Source organism: Talpa europaea, assembly GCF_964194135.1.
Source record: "Talpa europaea genome assembly, chromosome: 13".
NCBI lineage: Eukaryota > Metazoa > Chordata > Mammalia > Eulipotyphla > Talpidae > Talpa > Talpa europaea.
In genome coordinates, this window is record NC_140080.1 from 79,395,363 (window position 1) to 79,410,929 (window position 15,567).

The window sequence follows — 15,567 nt, forward strand, 5'->3', positions numbered from 1 at the left end:
TGAGAATTATTTCTCTGGACTCCCTGTCCTCACTGTACTTTAAGCTGTTGCAGTTAACCCACTGACATTGGGCTCTCTGATGGGTTTGCATCAGAGAGCAACGCAATGGCTTGGAATATTTTTCCCAACCAGCAACAAGTCCTCAGGCATATTCTCCACTGCTGAGAGATGAGTGATTTTTGGATCTCAGAAAGTCTTTACTATACCCTAGAAAGGCCTTCCCCACTGTGTTAATTTCTTAGGGCCACTATGTAACAAATGACCACAAACTTGGTTTTTAAGACAAAAGAAATTTCCCTCTCTCTCATCCCTGGAGACAAGTCTGACAGGGTCAGCAGAGCCATGATTCCTCTGAAGTTCCAGGGAAGAATCTCCCTGGCTCTCTCTCTAGCTCTGGGGGACTCCCAGCAATCCTTGGCATTCTTTAGCTTATAGTGGCCATCCCTAGCTACAATCTCTGTCTCTTTCCTTCATGGTCTTCTTTTCTGTGTGTTTCTCTGTAACCTCTTATCTTACAAGGACCTAAGTCACTGAATTTGGGGCAAACCCTAAATCCAGGATAATTTTATCTTGAATCTTTAATGACTATAACTGCAAATATCCTATTTATGAGGCTCTGAGCAGAAAAGAATTTGAGGGAACCCTATTACATGCACTAAACTTACAATTAGAAACAAAAATAGGGCCTCCCAGGTGGCACAGGGTTAAGCACCAAACTATGAAGCAATCCACAGCCTCTGCAGCATGAGTTAGATCCCCGGCCAGCCAGGGAGAAACCCACATGGTAGGCAGACCTGTCCTGTCTCGCCTGCTGCTCCCCTCAGCAGTGTGTTTTGGTCATTCTGCCTGTTCTGTTCCCCACTCTGTCTCTAGTGGATCCTCTCACCACCCCCCCCGCATTTCTGGCATGTACCCCAGCTCTTGTATGCATAAATAAACAAATCTTTAAAAAAAAGAAACAAAAATAACAAAATTTGATAAGGGTTGGTGATGTATGTGTTACATCTTAAGACCTTTCAAACACCTAGAGGGGAAAAAAGCTCTCTCCATAGAAATCTAAAAAAGGATGGCATTCTACAATCACTTGTTTAGGATCCAGAAGCTGTTACCACCTGATATTTGATATCAATTTATTCATTCATTCACACAATTATTAGATACTTACTAAGTGCAAGAGAATATGAAGATGAATCAAGCATCTCAACCTCTTTACCCTTGAGGCCCAAAGTCTGCTTATTGTCATTGACAAGACAATTACAATTCAGCATAGTATGAACAAAAAAAGTTTGGGAGGACAGAGCAGAGAGCAGCTAACTTTATTTGCTGCCATCAGGGAGCTTCATTATCATGCTCAGTGAAATAAGCCAGAAAGAAAAAGAAAAATACTGGATGGTCTCACTCATAGCAGTAATTTAGGATCAGGAAAAAGACTAATTATAATAAAGTGAAAATCAAAATCAACAAGCAACTATAAACCAGAGACATACTACAGGGGGGGAGAAGAGAGTAAGATCAAAACAAGGGTGGTGAGAATTTTATGGGGACTATAACCAAGATGAAAATGCATACATTGTACAAAAATGAGAAATGATGTAAAAAATTTAAAAAAAAGAATGTAACAGTTAATCTGGATTTTGATGGATGCTTAAGAATTCAGTAGGGGGAGGGAAGTTTGGATGCAGAGTCATCTTCTCCTTTATGAATGATTGTTAGCTTGGTCCAAAAGATGTAAGATACTTCATGCCAGGTGGAATTTAAATAAGGATTGTGGTTTTAGGGAGCTAGGAAAGAGAAGAGAGTGAAGAGAAAGCCATTTAAATGGAAAAATGTCATCATTGCTACAAATTCGGATGTGCCACACCATCGATTCCACATTACAAAACAGATTAAAAAGTAGGGAGGGTGAAAAGACATCCCTGACCTTTTCAGGCAGAGAGTGATATGGGGGGAGTATTTAGGATGCAATAAAGAACATTTTTATCTGATGAACATGACATAAAAGACATAATGACTTAAGTACAGAAGGCTGTTCATCTCCTCCTTTCTCTCTGTTAAAGTGATTTAAATGTTTGATTGTATAACAAAGTTTCTCATCAAGGGATTCTGGGAATTTACTAGGGATAAATAAACACGTAAAACATTTTCATTGCTTTGTTATTTCAAAACAACTGTAGTCTCTTGTTTCCTTTATTAAATTTATTTCCAGGAAACTATGGAGGAGGGAACCAATGCACCATATCTTAGGATTTCATGGCCAGAGAACAATCCTCAGCATTACAGAGTTCCCCAGACAGTGCTCATCTCCCCAAATATCTTCCATTTCAGAAGTAAAAACCCATGGACACAATTTCTGCTTCTCCTCTTTTCCTTCTCTCCCTTCTTTTCATTCCCTTCCATTACTCAACCACGAATGTTGGAATTTTCAGAAATCTGCTTAGTTTATCCTTGTTTTTCTCAATCTGCACTTCCTCCACAAAAACCTCATATTCACTCTCATGACCTCAATGCTGTTTCTGCTCTAGCAACTCCAAGGTCAGTATCTCCCAACTAGTCTTCTTCTTGAACTTCAGAACCCACTGTCACTGGACATCAGATCAAACCATCAAATTGAACATCAAATTAAACCATCAAATTAAACATCAAGATGAAGAAATTCTTCCAGCATCCTCATCATTTTTGTTTAAGTCTCCATTTCAATCACACCTTTAACAAGTCCTCTGCCTTAAACATTTAGCAAGTCACTCTCCTCTTCCTCCATTCCCCACTGTTGCCACGACTGTGCGAGACATCAGCATCTCCCACCATTTTTTAACCCATTTTTTTTTTAGTTTGTTTTCTTCTCTGTCTAACCTACTCCTCACAGATACCAGGATATCTTCCCTACATACCAAAATTCCTGAGGTTCTTTGATTAGGATACAGTCCCAGGCTTTGATCTAGCTTGTAGTAACTTTTTTAAAAAGTTTTATTTATTTATGCATACAAGAACTAGGGCAGAGGTGTGGGGGGTGAGAGGATTCACCAGAGATAGTGGGGAGCAGAACAGGCAGATCTACTGAAATACACTGCTGAGGGGAGCAGCAAGCGAGACCAGGAGAGGTCTGTTGTGCCATGTGGGTAGCTCCCTGGCTGGCCGGGGGATCGAACTCATATTGCAGTGGCTGCGGACAGCTTCATAGGTTGCGTCTTAACCCCTTGCACCACCAGGGAGGCCCCTAGCTTGTAATATCTTGCATCACCTTATTCTTATCTACTACCTGAATTGTATTACTGTATTGTATATGTAGAAGTTGCTAGGAAGTAGGTTTTAAAATTTCTCATCACAAGAAAGAAAATCCCAACTATGTGAGGTGATGAATGTTGACTGGACTGATTGTAACGATCACTTGGCAATGTAGACGAGTATTGAATCATTATGCCACATGCTCGAACCAGATATAATGTTAAATGTCAATTATGTCTCAATTGAAAAAGGCTTCTTCTCTCTTAGGGTTTCTATATTTGCTATTTTCTCTACTTAAAAGTGTTCCTTCAATTTTGGCAAACATCAAGCTTCACTTAATGTATATTCTTACTGGCGCTTCAGGTTTTAATTTAATTATTACTTCTTCAGGGAGGTCTTCTGTGAATCTTAGTGCTATCAACTTGTGGACTCCCTTTTAAAGAGACTTCAGTATTGAAATCAGTTGCTTGTTTAATAAACATACTTTTTTTGCTAGCAGGTCATTTTCAAGATGGAGGAGGACAGGAATCTTGTTCTTGTTCACTGTTCTAACCCCAGCCCTGAGGACAAGGCCAGACCATAGTGTCCACAGATGCAGCTGAATCTCATATTTGCTCATTCTGTATTATAAATTCACCTTTTGCTAAAATGTATTTATAGCCCTAAAATGAGCACTTATGCTTGATCACCATCACATAGGGACATATGTGGGTGGAGGAAAACTGGAGGGACTTGATGCACGTGTTGTCAGCTGAAGTGGAAGCAAATGACACTCTGCCTTCTTGCTTCGGCTCTCACATTATGGTCTACTGAGTGCCAGGATTTTCACTTTTTTTGTGCTTTTTGGTGGTGACTTCACTATTTGAAATACTCACAAGCTGTCTGGTGTTCCTAAGTGCAAGAAGGCTGTGATGTGCCTTATGGTGAGAACAGATGTGTTATGTAACTTTCCTTCATGCATGAGTTATGGTGCTGTTGGTCACGAGTTCACTGCTAACAAATCAATGATTGATATTAAATGAGGTGTCTTTAAACAAGAACATACACAAGGCAGGGTTATATATGTCATCAGTATGTGTGTTATCAGTAGAGAGCTCTGAGCAGTGGGCTATGCAGAGGTGGTTTCAAAGGCAGATATGAGGGGTGAGTGAGAATAACAGGAACTAAGAAAGCAGTAAGTTTCCGTGTGGTGAAATTTAGTATTTAACAAATCTCTATCTACATAAAGTAGAAAATAAAGGTCCAAAGCCAGACAAAATGGCTAAAGTGATTGAAAACAACTAAACATTGACCTAAGAAATCTTGAGCACACAAACTTCATCACAGTTGCAGACATGACAGTGTACCTTAGCTACTTTGAAGTTAAAAATACATCTCTCACTTGGCCTATATCCTATTCCATCATTTATATTTATAAGTGAATTTGACTAATTTTAGGCTTGTTACTGCAAGTAAACAAGCATATTCCACATAGAAAATCTATGGGAAGTAAGTTTGGTGATATAATTACCTTTTTGTATCTTAATTTTTATACCTGAATAAGAAGATCCTAACATCCCAGAAAATTAAGAAGCATCTCCCTGGGGAGAAAGCAGGAGGAACTGAGTTTCATCTCTAAACTTTGTCCAGGGTCATTGGCTCTGCTGATAGAACACCAAATGGTGCTAACTGACCACTGTCAGTTGCCTACTACCTGGGGCATAAGGGAGCATGTGCCAGGGAGCGTGACGGCACAAGCTTGGGCAGAGTGCTAAGCCTGCCTTTCCCACCTCCCTGATCTTGAGCCAGTACTACCTTTATTGTCGTGCCAGACCCTCAGCTTGCAGAGATGGCCAAGGCTCAGCATGTCAGAGAAGTTGAATGTGTCCGTGTTGTTGCGTTCAAACTTGTTCCAGTTGGCCGAATGCTTCAGGGCCAGGGTCCCGCTGTCCCCATTCTCCCCAAAGATGATGATGAACACATTGGCATCGGTGCCTGCTCCTGGGGGTGCAAAAGATGAGGCTCTGGGTGCTGGCGTCTCTAACACACGATTCTCTTGCTTTTCCCTCGATCATGGGAACCTCAGAGAAGCCAGCAGAGAGGACAAAGTCAGAGTTGATGAGGCCATCCTTAGGCCCAAGCTGAAGCTGACACAGAAGATGGTTGCTAAGCACATGGCTGAGGGGAGCAACCCAAGGGCCTCTGAGATGCATGTCCCTGGATGGATGCAGGATGGTGGGCAGCAGCAGGAACACAGAAAGCCTCTGAGTCAAGCTCCTATACTGCTTTTGAAAGTGCTGACCATACCTAATGAGTTTGTCCCCCACTTTCCAGAGGGAGAAGGGATGGAGCCAATTCAGTCACTGGAAAAAAACTTTATCCAAACGAAATGGGAAAAGTCCAAGTAGATGGAAAATCATCAATATCTTTAAGAAATAAGGTGAAAAGAACAAATAATGAAATATTGAAAGGGGCAAAGCAAAGAAGACTCAGAAAGGGAAGAGTGTTGGGCTTTGCCCCAGCAGGATAGAGATCTTTGGACGGCAACTAGGAAACAGGATGAATATAATGGACACTGATGGAGATAAAAGAAAGGTTTTAATATAGCGTTACCCAAGGTTGGGCAGGTCAGAGGACCTCCTCTTAGTCCCCCAACATTAGAAAGCCCCATACAAGTCTACTTATTTGGAGAAATTAAAAAAGCTGGAAAGTAGAGACGACAACAAGGAATCTGACCTGGAACTGCTGGCCCAGGCTACTCAGGCTGAGGACTGACAAAAGGGCCAGGGTCCCTTGGTTCAAAGTCTCATTAGGACTTTTTCCACAAAAGTGGATAAATGGTATTGGGTAGAAAACAGAAGTTTCTAGGCCTTCCAAGGAAACATGCCTAGGGCTTGAGGCAGAATTTGAGCAGGGGGAGGAGTGGGCAGTGGGGGTGGGGGCTGGAGAGGACCCCCAACTTACCCAGGATGTCACTCGTCTTCACTGAGACGGTGTAGGAAGTCCACTCCATCATCTCCTCTCCATCGATGACGGCACACATCTCACACACCAGGGTCTTCTTGCCTTTGCGCAGGGACAGCCAGTCTCCGTAGTAGAACATGGTCAGGTCTCCGGTGTTCATGTTCTTTAGGAGGATCTGGATGGGGGCAGCCAGAGCGGGCACGCCCTCCCTCACCTCCACCAGCACCCCCGCCTGCTCATGCAGCCCCCTTGGCTGAACCCCAAGGACACACTTTCCCAGACCTGGGATGAATTCTGACTTAGACAGGAGGTGGGTGGAAAGGGCCTGTCCAGGAAAAAGACCCCACCCTCTGTGCCGGGCACAGGCTCTGAACCCCCAAGTACGACTGCCCTAATTTGGAGATTCCAAACTTGGCAATCCATAGAAGCATATTTCTGAGAGGTGCCTATCATTGTATACAAGCAATGTTTGAATGACAGAAAACCAGAGCAACCAAAGCACTCTCAGCCACAAGCTCCTGGAGGCAAATCTGGAGTTTGCCAGCCTGTCCTTGACCTGGGCAGAAAATATGGTAATGGCTGAACAGGGGAGTAGGAGGTGTCTGAGGGGACTCCAGACAGATGCCTCTGGTAGACTGAGGAGCAGAGGATGGTCTCAGAGGGCAGCAGAGGCTCAACATGAAAAAAGAGGCCGCCGTCTAACTGTGTGATCACAAGGGCCCCGCAAGTCCCTTGCCATCTTCCATGGGTCCCACCGTTTAGAGCCTCTCGGGATCCCATTTCTTGCTGTTCCCCTCTTAATCCTCCCTAGCTCACTTCCTCCATGAAGCCCACAACAAGCCTCTGTCCACGCTACACTGACAGCCCATGAGACTCTTTGGAGTTGATTCAGTTTTGACTGAACACAAATAATTAGAACTAAATTCTCTGGTAAATTCATGCCAAGGGCCTACTGGACTCTACAGTCCAGGTTCATGTAATTTCCCTGTAGGGTGCCATCTGCCTGCTGACAGGACCCACCAGCACCCCACAAGAGCAGGATGAAGAAGTGGGCAGCGGGTGGAAAGGAAAGTGAAGGCCCAGATACTTTACCCTCTCCAGGAACCACTCGGGCCGGGAGCCCAAGCCATCAATTCGGATGCGCATCTTGGTGAAGGGAGCAATGTCCAGGATCTCCATGATGAAGGTGTCGTCCTGCTCCCGCTCAAATCTAGGGGTAGGGAGAAGAAGCAGGAAGAAGGGGAACTGACCTTGGTGAGGTGGCTAGGCCATACCAGAGACCAGATTCGGGTTATGTGGAGAAGTCTTTAGGTGGCCCCTTTCTCAGCTTTCAGTGACTTCCCATTAGCTTGTCTCTTGCACCCCAGATAGATTTCCAAAAGAACAGCTTGGCTGGTAGAAATGATCCCGAATCAACAGTGACTAGTTCTGGGTCGTAAGTCCTGCTCATCGCTAAGAACTGCTGCATCTCCGCTGTGGGCACGGTTTCCTCCTCTGTGCTCTAGGGAGAATGATGCTGGCCCCGCAGTCTCACAAAACTTTCATATGGACCAACTGGGATGGGACATCAACCTAAAATGTAAAAAGGGCTCCATACTGCCAAGTTTTCAGAGAGCTTCTATGAATGACAGGGCCTCTGTGAATGGAGGGGCAGTGCGTGCACTGCACAACTCTAGCAGTGCGTGCACTGCACTTCTCTCTACTCAGTCTACACACTGGGTACAGTGTACAAATGAAATTAGGCAAAATGTGTGAGCCCTGAGCTTGCAGCCAGAGAAATTTAGGTATTTTGACTCTCCTCACAAAATAAATCTTTATTCACAAGACATAATCCTTTACCCTAACAAGTTTCTTCAAAGCACTTACAGTATGGTTGTGTTTATAATATAACCTTCAAGCAACATTTTTGGAATTAATTTTTTTTTATTTTATTTTTTAAGGTTTATTTTATCTATACAAGAACCGGGGTACAGGCCAGATGTGCAGGAGGGTGAGAGGATTCACCAGAGACAGAGCAGGGAACAGAACAGGCAGACTGACAAAATACACTGCCAAGGGGAGAAGCGGGTGAGACAGGAGAGGTCCGCCGTGCCTTGTGGGACCTTTGCCGGCTGGCCGGGATCGAACTGGTGCTGCAGAGGCTGCAGACAGCTTCACAGCACGGCGCTCAACCGTCTGCACCACCAGGGGAGGCCCAGAATTTAGATACTACCAGAAAGGAAGTATCTATTTCTCCCACCAGCAATTAAACCATCAGTAAAGCAAGGGGGAAGGTAGGCATAGGACAGTTAGAAAATCCAGATATCTCAACTGGGGTGGAAATTAAGCTCAGAATAGAGGAGATGATTGTAAGAGATTGAAAATGTGACAATAGGGCCTCCCCTGGTGGTGCAGTGGTTGAGTGCTGGGTTGTGAAGCTGCCCGCAGCCTCTGCAGCGCTGGTTCGATCCCCGGCCACCGGGTGAGGGTCCCACATGGCTCCCAGACCTCTCCTGCCTCTTGCTGCTCCCCTGAGCAGTGTATTCTGTCAGTCTGCCTGCTCTGTTTCCCGTTCTGGCTCTGGTGAATTCTCTCACCCTCCCGCACTTCTGACTGTACCCAGTGCTTGTAAAAATAAATAAATAAATGTTTAAAAAAAAGTGACAATAGCTAGACTATACATGACAGTAGAGCTCCAAGCCACTCCCTCTGCAGCGACCATCCCAGAAAATCAGACCACAGTCTCGCCAGCAAAAGGCCATGAAAGTCAGGACATGGTGGGTGACCACCAGCTTCCCAGTTTTGCCCCTGCCCCTAAGGCAGAACCAACCAAGGAAATCAATGCATACCCTAATCCAATCACGGAAGAAGCCCGAATCTTGTTGCTCACCTCCGGCTCCACCATGCTAAAATGTTTCACTATGAAACTTACCCATGATCCTGGCAGCCTTTGATCTCTGCCAAACCAAGTGATGGTGGCTGAAGCCCTTGCTACAGAGCAAGCTCTAAAGAAATAGCCTCTGCTGTCCTTTGGTCTCTTTATTTCCTAGTAGCTGAGTTCAAATCCAGCTCTCCTACATATTCACTGTGTGACCTTGGGCAGATTACCTCAACTCTGTGTGTCAGCTACCTTATTTGTCAAGTGCATAAGCCAATTACACAGGTTTAATTGCTGGGGTGTTATAAGTTAATATATATTAAAAAGCACTTAGGGCATGTGCTCGATAAATGTTAGCCATTATTCTCGTCATTAATCCTAGTCACTCAGGGGAGAATGCCAGGAGGAAATGGGAGTTGCATAATGAGAGAAGCATTTAGAGAAGAAGGCAAGCAAAACTGATTTCATCAGCTGTCACATGCCCCTTCCAACCCAAGGATGAACTCATAGGATGGACAGAGCTCCTGTTCTCATGAACTGTGGTGTCCATGGGAAGAATCCTCTGCTTGGCCCCCAGGAGTTTCAGCGCCCCCACACCCCCATCCTCACTATCATCACCATCTTCCTCATCACCATATTTACCACCATCTCATCATCATCCTCACCATCATCTCCACCATCATCCCCACCATCACCCTCACTGTCATCTTACCATCCTGACCATCCTCCTTACTGTCCTCAGCATCCACACCATCCTGAAGGACTTACTGAGAGGGCACTAAGTGCTTGGCCAGACTAGGAGCCATGAGGACTCAGAAAGGAAGTCAGCCTGGATACTACTTTCCAGCCTAGGGGAGGTGGCAGAGTGAGTCAGAGGCAAGTGGCTGTAGGTAGATTTTAGAAATCCCAGGCCTGGACTTTGAGTCTCTCCCCTCTTATCCTTAAGATACTAGGGGTCAGGGATGGTTTGGGGACAACAGCTGAACATGGAAAACCAGCCATACCCAGGGCTAAGTTGGGCATCCAGCAAAAACGACAGATGATAAGTCCCACAGGGGGCACCTCTGTTGGCACGAGTAGTGACTATTTTCAGAGGCAGGAGAACCTGGGGACTGTCTAGGTACAGTTCCCATGGACACCCCTTACTGGCTTTGGGACCTTGAACAGGTAGACTTCACCATGCTGGGCTTCAGTGTTCTCATCTGTAAAATGGAGGTGATAATAATGACTCTCACAGAGTTCTGGGTGTGTCAATACCTGCAAAGGACTTAAGCCCGATCATGAATGTGTTCATGCTGTTGCTGTGGGTCCCTCTGGTGTTAAGCTCCATGAGAACTGTAACTAAGACAGTACCTGACATATTCTTTAATATTTAAAAAATTCTTTTAGGCTTTTACTTTGCAAACTTTTACATTTAAAAAAAGTTTCAAAAATAGAATTTCTGTGTACTTTTCACCCAGCCCTCCCAATATTAACATCCTACGTTGTCATAGTGCATGACGTGATGCTATGGACCAATCTACAGACCTCACGACAGACATTTTTGCGTGACAGGTGGAAGGAAGGAGAGAAACACAGAGACCACTCAGAGCAGGAAGGAAGAATGGAAGGGAGAAAGGACAAAGAAGGTAGGGTTATGGGCTGAGGAGATCCAGGAAGACTTCCTGGAAGAGGAAGATTTGAGCTTACCTTTGAAAGAGAAAGGTATGGGACAGACGACAGTGAATGAAGGGCATTCTGGAAGGAAGGAATCAAATGGACAAAGGTGTGGTGGCTGGAACATCCCAAAGTATGAGGAGAATGTGAGGGAAGCAGCCTGGTTGAAGGCAGGGTGGGACCAGAGTGTGGAGGATTGAATGGAATAGGGGTGAGGCCAGAGGCTGCCTCTGGATACCTGTCCTTCTTCTTGTCCAGCTGTACTTCCTCTGTGCTGCCATTGATGCCGTAGAGTGTCATAAAGATGTTGGAGTCGGTGCCACCCCCAACCACATCACCGGTCCACACTGTCATTTCGTAGAGCACCTGCGTGAGAAGGGGCCTGAGCCTTGGTGCCCACCAATCCTGTGCACTTGCCTCACCTCACTAGGCGCCCACTAGGGCAAGAAGATATGCTCTCCAAGACAAGGCTCTGAACAGAACCCTCCCCCTAATCATCTGCAAACATCTGAAAGGCAAGTCAGGCCTTTGCCCTCTCTGTGCCTGGCTATGTCCAGTTCAGAGCTAGAGAGGATTGTTTCTCATGGCGAACCCGAGTGCAATAGAAACATGATTAAAAACCCCAGCAGTAGGTGATTGTCAATCAAACTCCAACTGATGTCCATGCATTCTAGCTGGGCATGGTGGCAGGATGGTGAATTTTGGGACCATTCAAAGCATCATTTGGATCCTAGATCTGCCACCTGCTAGCTGTTGAACCTGGACAGACCCCCAAGCTCACCACCTCTGCCTGCTCTGCTGCGTAGTAGGGGTCAACGACTCTGCAGAGTTGTGAGAGGCACAGATGATTTGCCTTCCAGCAGCCGGCACACACTCTCAGCCCATGAGCAAGGCATGCGGGGTGGGTGGGGGGGTGACGTGAAATTTAAGGGAACTCCGCCTCTATTCATTTATGAAGCAGGATCATTGTCTATTCTGTGTGATATTCTACGTGATTGTGCCTTCCTCATGCCTGAGCTTTGCTCCAAAGATGTCTTCCCTTTGTCTGTGGGATGAGTGGGATGGAGCAGCCCGCTCTCCCCAGGATGGTGGCAAGGCCTTGGTTTTTCCTCTGAAAGGGGCCCCTTCATCTGGGCTCGGGGGTGTCCTCTGTCCTGGCTTCCTCCAAGCACTCTCATCAGGTGCCTGGCAAGTAGGTCTCAAAAGTTCAGGCAAGGCTGGCACACATGGCAGGGAAATGCCAGCTGCCATCTCCTTCATACAACCTTGGCCTTTCCCTGTTCCATGGCTCCATGTTGCATTTTCACCTGTGTAGGTGCTGGGTCCCCACAACACAGAAGCCTTCAAATTCAGAGCCCAAGTGATTCAGAGCAGTGGCCAGCCCCTGCCAGCGTGGCTGCCAGGCCCCAGTGCTTTCAGGCTGGCCCCAAGGAAAAGTCCAGGTCATGTTTGCTGAGAGAATGCATGGAGAACCTCTTGCTTTTCCAGAGAAATCCTCTTAGGCCACCTAACAAGGGCATGCGTGACAGGCAGCAGGAGCTATTAGGAACAAGGCTGACACTTCTTTGCTCTTACCCAGACAGGCCCACAAATCAGAATGATCAAAATGAACGCTTTGGTGGTCCTGCGGAGACTGGCCCCTCAGGGCTGGTCCCTCCAGATACCTATGTCCTTTGTGTCCATCTTTCCTTTACACAGACACATCTCCTTTTATGTAATAGGTGTGTTTCCAGAAAGAGACATGGAAAGAGTTTTGTAATTCTGGTCTGAGCGCAGACGTCCTGGGGAGATGGTTAGTCCAAGGAAACCTGTGGTTCTTTGTCAAGTGGCAAACCTGTGTTCCTTTGTAACATGAATAATGGGGTGTGGGCCTGGCTTTCCAGAGCCTAAAGAGCTCAGAGATGCAGCTGTACTGAGTTGAAGGGCAAGGGGTGGAGGGGGTGGGACACCTGGGAATTGGGTGAGGACAGGGTCCCTGGGTGGTTTCTGTGCTCAATCATCTGGCTGTGACCAAGTTGTCTGGTTTTGGGGGAGGGTGTCTATGCTGTAGAAGGGCCTGCTCCAACACTGCCAAGCAGCGGGGGGCGGACAGGTGTCCCCTGTTGTCTATCATGAACCCAAAGCCCAGACCTTCTCTGTTTCTGTCTACGGTCCAGCAGGGTGCACTCAGGTTCAGGATGGTTTCTTCTTATCTTTATGGGATGGCTTCGGACCTAAATCTAGTAGCCCAGTGGTTTTGGATTCAGGAACAGAGAAGGGCTAGAGTCTTCTGTGGACCCCAAAACTTGTCAGGAAGAAAGAGAAACCCATAGGATCAAATGAGCTGAAGTCCTCTGGGCCACCTCTGGTCATGGGTCCTGGGGTCCTTGCACCAACACTGACCTATGAGGCCACACAACTCGTTCCAGATCATTTGGTCAGTTAGAGGTGAAACCAGGACACAGAGCCCTGCCTTCTAGTCCTTTCCAGGAGGGTCTTATTCAGACAGTACTCACTGTACTGTGAGAGTCAGAGGCTCGCTGTCTCCCAAATGCCATCTGCCCCCTGTCCTGCTGGTGCTGGTGGAGAGTCCCTTGGAGAATAGCAACTGCTTGTCTACAGCAGTTACCTTGCAAAGCTCCTCATGCTCTCATTAGTTCTCACTGAGTTCTTACAAGGAACAAAATGGGAAGCGTTATTTCCCTGTACTCTCTGAGAAGACCAAGGCCCAGAGAGACCAGATCACTCACCCAAGGTCACACAGTAGCAGACTGGAAGATGCCTGAGTCACCAGGGTCTTAGCAAAGTGAGTCTGGCTGCCACAGCAAGCTGCAGACCTGTACCCCCCCAGGATGAAGCTCCCAATTCCGGGTCCCTCCTGCTCCCACACCCCCACCTGCACTGCCTGTGCCCTACCTACCTTCACCCCGATGTTCACCACATTCACCCTGATGTTCACCATGTTCACCTCCTACCTACCTTCACCCCGATGTTCACCACCATGGCATCCAGGAGGTCGAAGACACGGGAGGTGACGCCATCGCCCCGGTCCTTGGCCAGCCAGCAGTTGCAGCGCAGTGTGTACTTGGTACCCTGAGTGGGCACCGCCAAACACAGCTCCTCCACCAGCCAGCAGCTCTCAGGGGAGGCCCCATCATGGCCCAGCTGGGAGGAGGCACACCAGAGCCATAGGGATCTTGGCACCCCTGAGAAGGAAGCCCTCCCTGCCCACTGAACCTCTTTCTGCAGCCACCTCCCTCAGGAGGGCTCTGTGCTCTCGACTCCCATGTGCTTTGCACTCACTGACCCAAGTCCCTTTTGTGAAGGGAAAGAGATTTTGAGATATAATTAAGGCCTCTGCTCAGGAGATTTTGAGTTAATCAAGAGTATTGTGGGTGGGCCGGAGCTAGTCAGGTAAGCCATTCAAGGAGGGTCTAAATGTCAAAGAGGGAAGAAGTCAGGAGAGCTCTGAAGCAGAAGATGTCTTCTCTTATTGGCCTGGAAGAAACAAATCTGGAGAGGGAGGCCTGGGAACTGAAGACCGCAGTCCTACAACTTCAAGGAAACAGATTCCACAACCACCAGCAAGCCTGGAAGAGGACCCCCAGCCTCAGATGAGATTCCAGTCACTGCAACAACTTGGTTTCAGCCAGGAAGACCTTGGGGCAAGGACCCAGCTAACTCACATCTGGACTTCTGAGTCATGAAACTGTGAGAACACATTTGTGTGGCCTTAAGTTACTAAGTTAATGGTAATTTGCTGCACAGCAATAGAAAACTAATACACAGGGCATCCCCATTGGCAGGATGGAAAAACCAGACCTACAGGGCCCAGTGACGCTTCCAAGGTCACTTAGCTAGTTGATGGCAGAGTCCAGGAGGTCTTCCCCTGATACCTGCTCTGATGTGGGACTACCTCCTTCCCTCCCTTCCCCTCCCTGGGTGTGGTCACCATCCCAGACCCCAGGGCTACCAGCACCTCTATTTTCTTGATGACGCCCACATCCAAGCCTGCAACATAGAACTCCTCCACGGAGCCGCTGTTGAAGCCCTTCTTTCCTCGGGGGTAGTCCAGCCAGATGCGGTTACTGCGCTCATCATCCTCCCCAATGAGTAAGATGAAGGCCCGGCTGTCGGTGGCTGCATCCTTGTGCTTCCCGGTGGTGACTGACACGTAGTAGGGGATGACTGCAAGAGGTCATGGGGCCCCCACCTCGTAACCAGTCTGGTGGACCAGGACAGGCATGTCCTTGGACATGACCTCTGGAGGGCGCAGCTCTCAGTTTCCAGCCTCCCAGACAAGATGCAACAGAGCTTTCCAGAATGGAGGGTTCTCTATGGTGAAGTCTGCTCTCCAAGGAGTGAGGGAGTTGGTAACTCCCAAGTGAAGGCCAAAGAGAGCAACCTTGTCTCATCTAAAAGTCCTACCGACCAATTATCTTATTTGCCCCTGGCACTCCCATGTGAAGTATGGTAAGAACAATAATCTCTCTCCAAGTACAGGGGTTAAATACCTGAAAAACGTATCATAGCTAGCAAAAGCAAGGTCACATAGAAAGTAGGAATTTGGGGAAGAACAATAAAATATTATATATATAGATACATATGTAGTATGGCAAATGAAAATTCTAGAAGGGACTCATTTCCAAAAGATAACAATTAGTCGGCATAAAAACTTACTCAGGTAGTGTGACATAGTTCTAGTTGCTCACCCAGTATCCACTCTCCATATAGGTGTGGTTGTGATATGCAAGCAGATACTATTAGGTGGATTTCTGGGGAAATGTCTTTGAAAAGGTCTGACTCAACTGGGAGGGATATCCTTTTGCTCCTTATCTACCCATTCATTCTGCTTGGGATGTGATTGCAATGGCTGGAGCTCCAGCAGTCATCTTGTAACCATGGGCAAC

General features: G+C 46.9%; 1 protein-coding gene across 4 annotated transcripts in view; it reads right to left on the reverse strand.

Moving 5' to 3' along the window:
* The window catches only part of LOXHD1 (lipoxygenase homology PLAT domains 1), a gene marked incomplete at both ends in the record, with an annotated part of 125,188 nt that overhangs the window by 18,707 nt on the left and 90,914 nt on the right, over positions 1 to 15,567 (reverse strand). For 3 of the 4 annotated variants that reach the window (XM_084252108.1, XM_084252107.1, XM_084252105.1), the window contains 6 exons: positions 5,017 to 5,202; positions 6,166 to 6,340; positions 7,258 to 7,375; positions 10,917 to 11,044; positions 13,637 to 13,822; positions 14,637 to 14,845. In XM_084252108.1, coding sequence (XP_084108234.1) covers positions 5,017 to 5,202; positions 6,166 to 6,340; positions 7,258 to 7,375; positions 10,917 to 11,044; positions 13,637 to 13,822; positions 14,637 to 14,845 — 1,002 coding nt within the window. The remainder of the gene's footprint in view (positions 1 to 5,016; positions 5,203 to 6,165; positions 6,341 to 7,257; positions 7,376 to 10,916; positions 11,045 to 13,636; positions 13,823 to 14,636; positions 14,846 to 15,567) is intronic. The other variant, XM_084252106.1, reaches the window with a different exon arrangement.